At 43.3% G+C, this 14,322-nt stretch overlaps 1 protein-coding gene across 2 annotated transcripts; it reads right to left on the bottom strand.

Moving 5' to 3' along the window:
• Nucleotides 1-10,064: 10,064 nt before the first annotated feature.
• Nucleotides 10,065-13,526, bottom strand: LOC136452086 (cation transporter HKT1;5-like). Of its 2 annotated transcripts, XM_066452728.1 has the most exons (4): nt 12,294-13,526; nt 11,266-11,511; nt 10,963-11,167; nt 10,065-10,215 (listed from the first exon to the last, which is right to left on the bottom strand). In XM_066452728.1, exons 1-3 carry the CDS (start codon nt 13,466-13,468, stop codon nt 10,969-10,971), a joined length of 1,620 nt encoding a protein of 539 aa, XP_066308825.1. In that variant the 5' UTR covers nt 13,469-13,526; the 3' UTR covers nt 10,065-10,215; nt 10,963-10,968. The 2 variants fall into 2 exon arrangements, with proteins under 2 accessions (XP_066308825.1, XP_066308824.1); XM_066452727.1 differs by lacking the exon at nt 10,065-10,215 and having other exon boundaries at nt 10,250-11,167.
• Nucleotides 13,527-14,322: the final 796 nt, after the last annotated feature.

The raw sequence follows: 14,322 nt of genomic DNA on the forward strand, positions 1-14,322 counted from the left end.
TGTTGGTGATCTCTTATGAAATGATGACGGACATCTATGTGCTTTGTTCTTGAGTGTTGAACTGGGTTGTTGGTGAGCTTTATGGCACTTTCATTGTCATATAGCAATGGCACTTGCTTGAACTTGATTCCAAAGTCACTCAAGGTAGCCTTCATCTAAAGTAATTGAGCACAACAACTACCGGCCGAAATGTACTCCGCTTTGGCGGTTGAAAGGGCTACACTATTTTGCTTCTTTGATGACCAAGATACAAGTGATCTTCCCAATAGTTGACATGTGCCCGATGTGCTCTTTCTCTCAACTTTGCATCCCGCATAATCAGAATCCGAATATTCAATCAACTCAAATCTTGCTCCTTTGGGATACCATAATCCAACATGTTGTGTATGCTTCAAGTACCTCAATATTCTCTTAGTTGCCTTCAAATGACTTTCTCTTGGTGAGGCTTGAAATCTAGCACACATGCATACACTAAACATCACATCCGGCCTTGATGCGATCACATAGAGTAGACTTCCAAGCATGGACCGATACATCTTTTGATCCACCATGTTGCCACTTGCATCACTATCCAAGCTTTCACTTGTCCCCATTGGTGTACTAATAGCTTTACTCTCATCCATTTTAAACTTCTTGAGCATGTCCTTGATATACTTGCCTTGACTCACAAATGTGCCATTCTTCATTTGCTTGATTTGAAGACCAAGGAAGTAACTAAGCTCTCCAATCATTGACATCTCAAACTCACTTGCCATCATTTTGCCAAACTCCTCACAAAATTCTTGATTTGTTGATCCAAAGATGATATCATCAACATAGATTTGCATCACAAACAAGTCATTTCCAAGCTTCTTGGTGAAGAGAGTGGTGTCAACCTTTCCCATCTTGAATCCCTTAGAGAGTAGGAAATCCCTCAATCTCTCATACCATGCTCTAGGTGCTTGTTTCAATCCATACAAAGCCTTTCTCAACTTGTAGACATGGTTGGGTTTCTTCTCATCTTCAAAACCGGGAGGTTGCTCAACATACACAAGCTCATTGATGTACCCATTGAGAAATGCACTTTTCATATCCATTTGGTACAACTTGATGTTGTGGGCACAAGCATAAGCTAGCAAGATCCTAATTGCTTTCAATCTTGCAACTGGGGCATATGTTTCTCTAAAGTCAAGACCTTCAACTTGAGTGTAACCTTGAGCTACTAATCTTGCTTTGTTCCTTATTACTATCCCATCTTGATCTTGCTTGTTCCGAAAGACCCACTTAGTTCCAATCACATTATGATTCTTAGGCCTCTCAACTAAATCCCATACTTGGTTTCTTGTGAAGTTGTTTAGCTCTTCATACATATCATTGATCCAATCAACATCCCTCAAAGCTTCATCTATCTTCTTGGGTTCAATGGATGACACAAATGAGAAATGTTCACAAAATGATGCCAATCTTGATCTTGTTTGCACACCTCTTGAAATATCACCAATGATAGTATCCAATGGATGATCTCTTGCAACATTGGTTGGTTGAAGCACTTGCACTTGATTGCTAGCATTTGATTGATCACTTGGTTGAGATGATGAACTAGCCATTTGTTGATCTTGCACATTGCCATTACTAATGCTTGCTTGGATTTGATCATGAGAACCACTAGCTTGCACATTTGAGTTAGAGAGTACTTGATTCTTGTCACCTTCAACATCAATCACCTCTCTAGGCCTTAACTCACCAATGTCCATGTTCTTCATTGCATTGACCAATTGAGTGCCTCTTACATCATCTAGATTCTCATCTTCCTCTTGGGAACCATTTGTTTCATCAAACTCCACATCATGAACCTCCTCAAGAGTACCACTAGCCAAATTCCAAACTCTATAAGCTCTGCTAGTAGTGGAGTAACCAAGCAAGAAATCTTCATCACATTTTTTTTCAAACTTGCTCAATCTAGTGCCTTTCTTCAATATGTAGCATTTACAACCAAAAACCCGAAAGTATCCTATGTTGGGCTTTCTTCCATTCAATAGCTCATAAGGTGTCTTTTCCATCATGGGGTGACAATAGAGTCGGTTGCTATAGTAGCAAGCCGTGTTGATTGCTTCGGCCTAAAATGAATGACTCACATTGTACTCACTCAACATTGATCTTGCCATATCAATCAAGGTTCTATTCTTTCTTTCAACTAGCCCATTTGATTGAGGAGTGTACTTGGCCGAGAATTGATGTCTAATTCCAAATTCATCACATAGCTCATCAATTCTAGTGTTCTTGAACTCACTTCCGTTGTCACTTCTAACTTTCTTGATTGTTGTTTCATACTCATTGTGAATGCCTTTGACAAATGATTTGAATGTTGCAAATACATCACTCTTGTCAACAAGAAAGAATACCCATGTGTATCTAGTGAAATCATCCACGATCACAAATCCATATTTAGTTCCACCAATGCTAGTGTATGTGGTTGGTCCAAACAAGTCCATATGCATCAACTCAAATGCCTTAGATGTGCTCATTATGCTCTTCTTAGGATGTGTATTACCAACTTGCTTTCTGGCTTGACATGCACTACATAGCTTATCCTTCTCAAATGTGACATCTTTGAAGCCTCTAACTAAGTCATGCTTAATCAACTTGTTTAATTGTTTCATTCCAACATGACCAAGCCTTCTATGCCATAACCAACCCATGCTAGACTTCGTGATCAAACATGTTGACAATTGAGCTTCTCTAGCATTGAAATCAACTAAGTATAGATTCTCATATCTAAATCCTTTGAATATCAAGTTAGAGCCATCTACACTTATGATTTTTACATCATCCACACCAAATATGCACTTGAAACCAAGATCACACAATTGAGCTACCGATAATAGGTTGAAGTTTAAGCTCTCTACTAGTAGCACATTGGAAATGCTCAAGTCATTGGATATTGCAATCTTACCAAGCCCTTTGACCTTGCCTTTGCCATTGTCACCAAATGTGATACTATCAATCCCATTGCTCTTGCTTTCATTGATTGAATTGAACATTCTTGAATCACCGGTCATGTGTTGTGTGCACCCACTATCAAGCACCCAATGCCTTCCTTCGGCTTTATAATTTACCTACAAAAGAAGATCAATTCTTTTTTAGGTACCCAAACTTGCTTGGGTCCTTGTAGGTTAGTCATCAAGGTCTTTGGTACCCAAATGGCCTTCTTCTTTGGGCCCACAATTGGTGTACCAATGAACTTAGCCTTCACACCATTGGCACCCTTATAAAGCATGTAACAAGAATCAAATTTGATTGAGGATACATTAGGTAGCTTGTTATTGTTAGTCTTGCAACTTTGCTCTATATGCCCAACTTGCTTGCATCTATTGCAAAACCGACCATTGCCCTTCACAAAGCTAGCTTTGGGAGTGGCAAAGGCTGCCTTGCCTTTCTTGGGGGTACAGCCTAATCCCTCTTTGTTGAGAGAAAATCTTTGGCTACCTAAGCACTTTAGCAAGTGGGCTTCTCCACCATAGGCATTGCCTAAGGCACGAGTGAGCTCATTTACCTCCTTCTTGAGGTTCTCATTTCCACCATTAGTGATGTATCATTCATAGGTGGAGTAGAAGTGGTAGTGCTACAAGAAGAGTTAGTGGGAGCAACAATAGTGGGCATAAAAGAATCATCAATAATATCACATGTTAGTCCCACATCACATGTAATTATCACTTGTTCCTTCTTGGCCTCCTCCTTCTTGACTTGCTCAATGAGAGAGGAGTGAGCTTTTTCAAGCTTAGAGTGAGTTTTGCCAAGCTTCTCATGGGCTTCCATTAGCCTCTCATGAGTGGCATTTAGCTCATCAAAGGATTGCTCAAGAGATTTTAATTTCTTGCGCAATTTTTTGCACTCCTTTCTCTTCATCTCATTGCAAGCGTGCACTTGCTCACACATGTCCAAGAGCTCCTCCTTGGAGTACTCCTCATCATCATCATCACTCCTACAATCATCACTTTCATTTTTGTCATCACTCACGTCATATTTTACCTTGGTAGGCTTTGCCATGAGGCATGTTGATGGAGTATCGAAGATGGAGGGCTTGTTGTTGATGGCGATGCTTGCTAGTGCTCTCTTGATAGATTTCTTATCATCATCACTAGAGCTATCACTATCCAAAGAGCCATCACTATCCCATGTGACTACATAGCCTCCACCCTTTTTCTTCTTTTGGAAGGTCATTCTCTTCTCCTTCTTCTCCTTCTTTTCTTTCTTATCCTCCTTGTGCTTCTTCTTCTCATCCTCATCATTGTCACTATTGTATGGACAATTTGCTACTATATGATCGGGGCTCTTGCAATTATAGCATCTTCTCACATACTCTTTCTTCTTGGTGTGATCTCTTCTCTTTCTTGTACCATAGCCCTTCTTCTTCATGAACTTGCCCATCTTGCACACAAAGAGAGCCATAGCCTCATCATCAATATCACTTAGATCTTCATCATCACTTGATTCTTTCTTGGACTTGCCCTTGTTTTTATATGATGATGAACTAGCCTTGAGAGGAAGAATAGAACACTCATTGATATGGCAAGGTCTATGCTTAGTGAGTACAATGTGAGTCAATCCTTTTGGGCCGAAGCTATCAACACGGCTTGCTATTGTAGCAATCGCCTCTATTGTCATCGATTGAAAGAAGAGATACCATATGAGCAATTGAATGGTAGAAAGCCCAACATTGCATATTTTCGGGTCTTTGGTTGCAAATGCTATATCTTGAAGATAGGCACAAGATTGGGCAAGTTTGACAAGAAATGTGATGAAGGATTCCTACTTGGTTATTCCACTACAAGCAAAGCATATAGAGTTTAGAATTTAGATAGTGGTACTCTTGAGGAAGTTCATGATGTTGAATTTGATGAAACCAAGGGTTCACAAGTTGAAAATGAGAACTTAGAAGATGTTAGAGGCATTCAACTTTCAAATGCCATGAAAAACATGGATATTGGTGAATTGAGGCCTAGGCAAGTGAATGAGGATGAAGATGATCAAGTGCAAGTGCTCTCTAACTCAAATGTGCAAGATGATACAAATCAAGTTCGTGTAAGTGACTCTCATGACAATGAACAAGATCAAGTGGCTAGTACATCATCTCAACCCAATGATCAAGCAAGTGCAAGCAATCAAGTTCCAATCCTCCAACCAACCAATGTTGCAAGGGATCATCTGTTGGACACTATCATTGGTGATATTTCAAGAGGTGTACAAATAAGATCAAGATTGGCATTATTTTGTGAACACTTCTCATTTGTGTCATCCATTGAACCAAAGAAGATAGATGAAGCATTGAAGGATGTTGATTGGGTGAATGCTATGCATGAAGAATTAAATAACTTCACAAGAAATCAAGTATGGGAGTTGGTAGAAAGACCAAAGGGACACAATGTGATTGGAACCAAATGGGTCTTTAGAAATAAGCAAGATCAAGATGGGATAGTAGTAAGGAACAAAGCAAGATTGGTAGCACAAGGCTATACACAAGTTGAAGGTCTTGACTTTAGAGAAACATATGCCCCGGTTGCTAGATTGGAAGCAATTAGAATCTTGCTAGCCTATGCTTGTGCCCACAACATCAAGCTCTATCAAATGGATGTTAAGAGTGCATTTCTCAATGGCTACATCAATGAAGAAGTATATGTTGAGCAACCTCCCGGTTTTGAAGATGACAAGAAGCCCAACCATGTGTACAAGTTGAAGAAGGCATTGTATGGCTTGAAGCAAGCACCTAGAGCATGGTATGAGAGATTGAGGGACTTCCTACTCTCTAAAGGGTTCACAATGGGCAAGGTTGACACCACTCTTTTCATCAAAAAGATTGGAAAAGACTTGTTTGTGTTGTAAATCTATGTTGATGATATCATATTTGGATCAACCAATCAATATTATTGTGATGAGTTTGGAAAGATGATGGCTAATGAGTTTGAGATGTCCATGATTGGAGAGTTGAGTTACTTCCTTGGTCTTTAAATCAAGCAATTGAAGAATGGTACATTTGTAAGTCAAGGAAAGTACATCAAGGACATGATCAAGAAGTTTGAAATGATTGATAGTAAAGCCATTAGCACACCAATGGGAACCAATGGCAACTTGGATAGTGATGCAAGTGGAAACATGATGGATCAAAAGTTGTATCGGTCCATGATTGGAAGCCTACTCTATGTGACCGCATCAAGGGCGGATGTCATATTTAGTGTATGCATGTGTGCAAGATTTCAAGCCTCACCAAGAGAAAGTCATTTGAAGGCTACAAAGAGAATATTGAGGTACTTGAAGCATACACCAAATGTTGGTTTGTGGTATCCCAAAGGAGCAAAGTTTGAGCTAGTTGGTTACTCCGACTCGGATTATGCGGGATGCAAGGTTGAAAGAAAGAGCACCTCGGGCACATGTCAATTGTTGGGAAGATCACTTGTTTCATGGTCATCAAAGAAGCAAAATAGTGTTGCATTATCAACCGCCAAAGCCGAATACATATCCGCCGGTAGTTGTTGTGCACAAGTACTTTGGATGAAGGCCACTTTGTGTGACTTTGGAATCAAGTTCAAGAAAATGTCTTTGCTATGTGACAATGAGAGTGCAATCAAGTTGACCAACAATCTGGTTCAACATGCAAGAACAAAGCACATTGATGTCCGCCATCATTTCATAAGAGATCACCAACAAAAAGGGAATATTTGCATTGAGAGTGTAGGCACCGAAGATCAACTTGCCGATATATTCACCAAGCCTTTGGATGAGAAAAGGTTTTGCAAGCTAAGAAATGAGTTGAACATATTGGATTTCTCAAATATGTGTTGATGCACCCCCACTCATATGACATGCCTCTCCTTCGAGCAATCCAAGGTAAAAGTTGATCGGCATGGCATACATCCTTGCTAAGGACATGTTTAGTGCATCTAGTCATATTTTCAATCTTATTAGGACCTTTCAAGTGGTTCTATTTTATTAGGCTCATTCATGAAAATCAAATGATTTTGATGTCTATATGGTATCACTATTGCTTCTATGCTTGACTTGATCTAGTGATGGCATATGACATAGTTATGGGCTTGTAAACCTAGTGATTAATCTAGAAAATGAGCTATAAGTGTTTAACTCAATATGGTACAAGATAACCCTTATTTAGAGGTGTGAAGAAGCTTGTCCTTGGATCAATCCGAGTTACATATCTTTGGCAAATAATCTAGATTGGACCAAATTTGGGAAAATGATCCTCACCCCATTGATTGACATTGATAATCTTAACCCTACAAGTAATACTATATACATTTAGAACCTTTGTGGTCATTGATGACAAAGGGGGAGAGAAACAAAGATAGTAGTAAAAATAGTGAAAAAAGGAAGAAATATCATAAAGGGAGAGAAACATAAAGATATCTTGATATATGACATAGGGGGAGAGATATGACAAAGGAAAGGGATCAACTAAAATTTTGAACACACAAGTAGGGGGAGCAAGCTCATGAACTTGTTTGGTGCATTTGAATGTGCATTTCATATGTTTGCTTGCATGGCACAAGTATTAAATTTAAACATCCATGCTTGTGTGATGTATGCTAGTTGTAGGTTTGAATGATGAAATAAAAAACTAGCATGTATAGGATATCTAGTGATTTCACTTCCAAATATTTCTAAGTGGTATTGAGCTAACCATGGTGCTAAGGATGGTATATTGGTGCACTCCGATTGGTATCACGCTTCAAAGGTCCATCTTTTATACCTTAGCATCATTTGGTAGACATTGACTCCTATATTTCCTATCTAAGCATATGTGCAAGCTACACTCCAAACTCTTAGCACATATGTAGGGGGAGCAATTGCTACCATTTAGGGTTCATGAAACTTGTCCATATCCTTTTACACATGGTAAAAATGCTTGGGCAAGCAACATGGATTCAATTGAATTTTATTTCATATCTTTGTATAAGGGTTGTCATCAATTACCAAAAAGGGGGAGATTGAAAGCTCTAGTTTGGTTTTGGTGAATTGATGAAACCCTAAGTGCTAACCTAGTTTATCAAGTGATCATGAGATAGGTAGCACACTCCAAGAAGCAAATGAAGATCATAGCATGATGATGATGACACCATGATGATGATCAAGTGCTTGGACTTGGAAAGAAGAAAGAGAAAAAACAAAAAGCTCAAGGCAAAGGTATAAACCATAGGAGCTATTTTGTTTTGGTGATCAAGACACTTAGAGAGTGTGATCACATTTAGGTTTGATAGCCGTACTATTAAGAGGAGTGAAACTCGTATCGTAATGCGGTTATCAAAGTGCCACTAGAAGCTCTAACTCATTGCATATGCATTTAGGATCTAGTGGAGTACCAACACCCTTGAAAATGTTTGTGAAAATATGCTAACACATGTGCACAAGGTGATACACTTGGTGGTTGGCACATTTGAGCAAGGGTGAAGAAGATAGAGTCGAAGAAGAGTTAGTCGCGCTGGTTACAAAGTGACCGGACACGTCCGGTATCTTGGCGACAGACTCAGCGACCGGACGCGTCCGGTGTGAACCAGAAACAGTAGTATACGAAGGACAGCCGATCGGACACTGGCAGCGTCCAGCCCGGTACCACCAGACGCATCCGGTCGAGCTAGGGTGCTTACTGTACTCCATCGGACGCTGTGCCTCAGCGTCCGGTCATATGTGACTCTACGTCCGGTGTGAGCGTCCGGTCATCAGCAGAAGGGGCAGCAATGGCTAAGTTCGTTTGAACAAGACACATGGCAGTCCGGGGGCTACCGGACACATCCGGTATGCCGACCGGACGCGTCCGGTATTCACGACCAGAGCGTCCGGTGCTGCGTCCGGTCAGTTGGACTGTAGTGTCCGGTCAGCCCGTGTTTTGCCCAGTGAAGGGGTATAACGGCTCTATTTCGAGGGGGCTTCTATTTAAGCCCCATGGCTGGCTATGGCTCACAACTTTGACCATTTTCATTGACATAGCAACCTTGTGAGCTTAGCCAAAGTCCTCCCACTCATCTCCACCATTGATTCATCATCATAGTGAGATTGGGAGTGAACCCAAGTGCATTGCTTGAGTGTTTGCGTCTAGAGGCACTTGGTGTTCGTGTTTCGCTGCGGATTTCGCTTGTTACTCTTGGTGGTTGCCGCCACCTAGACGACTTGGAGCAGCGTGGATCGTTGAGCGGAGGGTGGTGATTGTCTCCGGCTCCGATCGTGGTGATTGTGAGGGGTTCTTGACCTTTCCCCGGCGGAGCGTCAAAAGGTACTCTAATGGATTGCTCGTGGCTTGTGTGATCCTCATCTTGTGTTGGTTGTGCGGCACCCTATTGAGGGTTTGGCGTGTGAAGCCAATTAGCGCGTGAACCTCCAAGTGAGTGAATCGCCACAACGAGGACTAGTTTACCGGCAAACAAGTGAACCTCGGTAAAAATCATTGTGTTCATCTTTGATTCCAAGGTGATTGGTCTTCATTGTTATTCATCCTTGTGATTGATTGGTTCATTCATCTTCAAGGCGGTATAATCTTCTTGATCACTCTCTTTACATTATCGCAAACTAATTGACAAGCTCTTTAGTGTAACTAGTTGTGAGAGCTTGCTTGCTTGGTTGGTGTGGCTCTTTAGTTAGCCTTTGAGAGCACACTAACATAGAGTAGTGTCATACCTCTTGAGTGAATCGACACTATCAAACTAGAATTGTAGTAGGTGGCTTACATTTTGAGTAGGCTAGCGCAACACTTGCTTCGCCTCATAATTGTCTAACTATTTTGTTAAGTGTTGTTGTAGAAATTTTATTAGGCTATTCAACCCCCTCTAGCCATTAGGACCTTACAGTAGCGCATTGGGGGCATGGTACCTTTGGATCTTCACGAACTCGATCTCGCCGGCCTTCGTTTCCTCCTTCTGAACTCCCTCTCGAGAGCGCAGATCGCGAGCGTAGCGTGCTGATAACGTGTGAAAACTGGAATGTAAATGGAACACAATGGAATGGCCAGTGAACCAGTTGTAATTCATTGATCTTTGATATGCATATATATACATGCCGTACGGATGCCATGGGCATGCACGGAGGCAACTGCTCCATGGCGCCGACTGTTCGAATAGAGGGAGAGAGAGGAGCGTCCATGCGGTTCCCAGGAGTGGGAGAGCGGGAGCAGTTCCCCTCCAGATGAGATCACTGCAGTTGTAACATCGAGGTCTCGAGCGCTTCTGCAGCTCGCCGCTGTCAAAGGAGACGGGTCCACGTGTAATCAATGAATCGAATCGAGGGAGGAGGAAACAGAGAGAACATTTTTCTTACTATCCTACGGGCTGATTCGATAGATGATTCAAATTTAAAGGCTGCCAGATGGTGTTGTGGGGTGGAGGAAGTGGATTAGATAGAGGGAGATCAGAGGACAGGAAACAGAGAGCCGGAGCTGGTAACGAAGATGCGTACACACAGCTATTTAAACGTGAAGGTAGCAACGGATGGTTCAAGTTCTCACTACACATGTATTTGCATTGATGTAGGAGAGGAATCGCGATGTGGAAATAATAATATCTGGCTGTTCGTTTGGTGCACAGTCCGTCATGTAATGCGTCGGTTGTGGACATTGAGTGAGGGAGTCGAAGAGATGGCTGCTTTATATGAGACTAAGAATTGCATGGTGCAAACTAAGTGATGACGTGGATCGCTATGGGATTGCTTTAGTGACTTGTGGACCCTTCAATGACGTGGCTTCACGAAATCGCAGAGAAATATGGTAGTGGGGTTTTGCTTTATAAGAGTATAAGATTACGGTGGACTCGTTGATGTGATACATTTCTTATGTTAGACATAATACAGCCAAACGTCTCGCGCGCAGATGGATTTGTCATATGATCTGATTCCATCTGAGTTCTAGTCTTGGAGATCAGGTTGATCTAGCTACTATCTATAGAGAAATGTGCAACAATATAACGAGTAGATCGAGTTTCGAAGCAGTACTTTGATTTAGCCCAGCTTCCATGCCTGACCCCCATGCATGCTGAACTTCTTGAGCCTGCCGTAGAACATGACGGACATGAGCGTGAGCTTCCCTTCCCTGCTCCACTTGCCGGAGAAGCCAACCCACGCGTCCCTGCAGCTGCCGTCGGGCGTCACCTGCCTGCAGCAGCTGTACCCGGTGCTGAATCCCACGTTGCCATACGCACTACACGCATCACCATGTTGCATTGCTCCATTGTGAGCCCAGTGCAGTGCAAGAGATCATCTATTGCGCTTGGAGTTAATTGATTAATTAATAAACACCTGATGACTTCGACGACGATGTTGAGGACGCTGAAGTTGATTGGGTCGTGAGCAATCTGCCGCCGCTCGGTGATGCAGATGACGACGATGAAGATGGTTAGGCACGAGAGCGGCGACATGAGCAGCTTCTGCCAGATGCTAATACTGCTGCTGCTCTTGCTCTTGTCGTCGGGTTGTGCCTCATTTTGCTGCTGCTGCTGGTCTTCCATCGCTACGGGTAAAAATGTGGTGTAAGGCGGTAGATACCTGCAGAGGAAGTAAAGCATGAGCATAACCGAGTAAAATTATTTAAAGAAAAAAAACTAGTAATAGTTTGTATGCTTGCTAGCTTAAACACAAGGTTTTAAATCTCCGGCTATAGCTGTTTGAGAAGGATTTAGCTAAGTTTTCTCACATACAATTTAGCTCTTAACTACCGCTATAGCCCTGCTGTAGCTTGTTTTGGGACATAGATAGCTAAATGCCTTAGCTGACTATTTAAAACACTGCTTAAACATCATGTGTCATGATCATATAGTCATATGCATCACACGATATGATGATAAGTTTCAAGTAAGGCTATATCATTTAGTATTAGGAGTAATATCAATACATATTGTTGGAACGTGATCAAACTATATTATAACAAATCGATATTTGGACGTGTTGGTGGACCATGAGCACATGCAGCGGCGGATCCAGGAAATATTTTAGGAGGGACTGAACAACAGTGCTGCTCGATATTAAGTCTCAGCCCCCCTACGCTATAGAACTTTGCCTAAAAATTCATAGGGGCTCTACAGTAATTTGCACTGCTTCGGTTTGGGTAGCCCCCCCCCCCCCCAGCCCCCCACCCCCACTGCTGGATCCGCCCCTGAGCACATGTGCAACTAACTATGCATGAACTAGATAGCAGTGCTTGATGTCATATGTATAAATATAATATAATAAATGTAGTGCACAAAACTTCCTAATTAACACTACCGACGATCTTGGATCTTCTATATATCGAATATCGATCGATGTATTTATGTACGTACTTTACTTACATCATGAGCACATAGAGCACGACGATGGTGGACGACATGGTGGCGAGGTCGACGACCATCTCGCCGGAGTGCCTGGAGTTGACGGACATGAAGAGTGCCGCAACGAGCTTCTGGAACGCGGTGAGCCCACGAAGCCCATCGGAGCCCCACTCCATGGCGCAGTAGAGCAGCAGCTGCACCGCCAGGAACACCGCCACGGTGAGAGCCAGGAACCATGTGCGGGCTCGGGGCAGCAGGTGGTCGTAGCCTATAGCGGCGGCAGCTGGTCCGCCGCCGCCGGGTCCTCCGTCCTTCAGCAGCTCGCGGAGGTCTCGCCTCCTGGTGACCCTCTCGAGCGCTGTAATGGAGAGCCTGAGGAAGACGGGGAAGAGCGTGTTCCCGAGGAGGATGTGCGGCATGACGAGGAGGAGCATGCCCGGGAAGGACTTGAAGGACACCATCCCCTCGTTCGTTGGCACGAACCCACAGTTCGCGAACGTCGAGACGACCGTGAAGACGGAGAAGGTGCTCAGGCTGATCCTCTTGCCAACCAGCACTGCTCTAGCGCCGCTGACCACGCCGAGGTAGATTAGAATGAGCGTGTAGCCGGCGAGGTGCACCACCAAGAGGTAGCCCAGCACGATGAACATTAGCAGCCTAGCCATGGATGCGAAATCACGTTGGTCGTTCTCGTTGAGCCCTGCTAGCTCCATTTGGACGGCGGCCTGGCCGGCTTCCATTTCCATGGGACGGCGAGGGCGACTGTGCTCTAAGCTACTAGATGCCGGCGGCGGTCCATTAATATTACCATGGACCCTATTGTTACTATGAGGTGTTTCTCTCTTCTTGATGAGCTTGGTGCAGGTGAAGTGGAGACCAAGCATGCTTGTGAACACCTCGCCCCCGAGGAGCATCAGGAGGGTCATGAGGAGGAGCTGGGAGTTGGAGAAGGATTCCATCTCAACGGCGACCATGCTGGAGACTGTCGTCGCCGACACGGACGTGAAGACCAGGTCGAGAGCCGAGGGCCTAGGGAGGGAGCCGGACTTCATGGGCAGAGCTTTCAGCATCAAGAAACCCAAGACGGAGATGGAAAGGAAGTACAAGAGTTGGACCCAGAACGGGTGCACATGGAAGAGCAGAAGGTGGTAAAACTTGCGAGGACTACTACTTCTAGGGACGTGCAAAGGACCCATTTAATTTGTTGGCGCTATATCTGTGTGCTTAGTTTCTATGGACACCGTTGCGTTTTGATTCATTTGCATTGTTGTGTATGGAGCGACCAGAATTGTGCTATTTATACACGACGGGGGAGAGTGAGAGAGCGAGCAAACGAGAGTGAGTGGTGCGAATCCAAGGTTTATCATTGTTTTACTTATCATCATGTTGATTGTGCTCAACGCAATGATCATGCAATACAACGCTAGTGCACTATGTGCATATCCATTGATGCAACTAATTCAGTATGGCTCAAAAAATTAGGAGTGCATGTTTCCGGGATCAAATCTCTAGTGCTCTCTGCGCGCGTCGACGTCACTAGTATTAAGTAGCAGCTACCTAAACAAAAAGCAACCGCCAGACAATGATATATATTGAATGTGTTATTTAGTGCCAAGTCTCTTTAACAAGGTGATGATGCCCCACTTTACTTTACTTTACCAAAAAAAATCTTCTTCCAACACAAGGAACTGTGAACACATTGTGGAGATGTGCCCATGTTTGTGTGATGAATGATTGACACAAGAGTTGAGAGGTTTGAGGCTTTTCCGGTTGAGCCATATTTCAAATGTGCTTGACTATGCTAATGGCTAACCGAAGGTATTATGATAAGTTGTGTCGTTTGTGTTGTGTAACATGTCTCTTGGCTTGTGAATGTGCAGGTGTTGGGTGCGCCAAGGCGGTCGACAGCAATGGAGAAGGTCAATGCAAGTGCGAAGTCTGTACGCAATGGACCGAGAACGGCGAAGGACGGACGAGAAGGCTTGGACTGAGGGACTAGATACTGGAGAACGGACCATGTGCGGCTCACATTGGGCACAAGAAGAGCAAG

Source organism: Miscanthus floridulus, chromosome 5 (genome assembly GCF_019320115.1).
Source record: "Miscanthus floridulus cultivar M001 chromosome 5, ASM1932011v1, whole genome shotgun sequence".
Classification (NCBI taxonomy): domain Eukaryota; kingdom Viridiplantae; phylum Streptophyta; class Magnoliopsida; order Poales; family Poaceae; genus Miscanthus; species Miscanthus floridulus.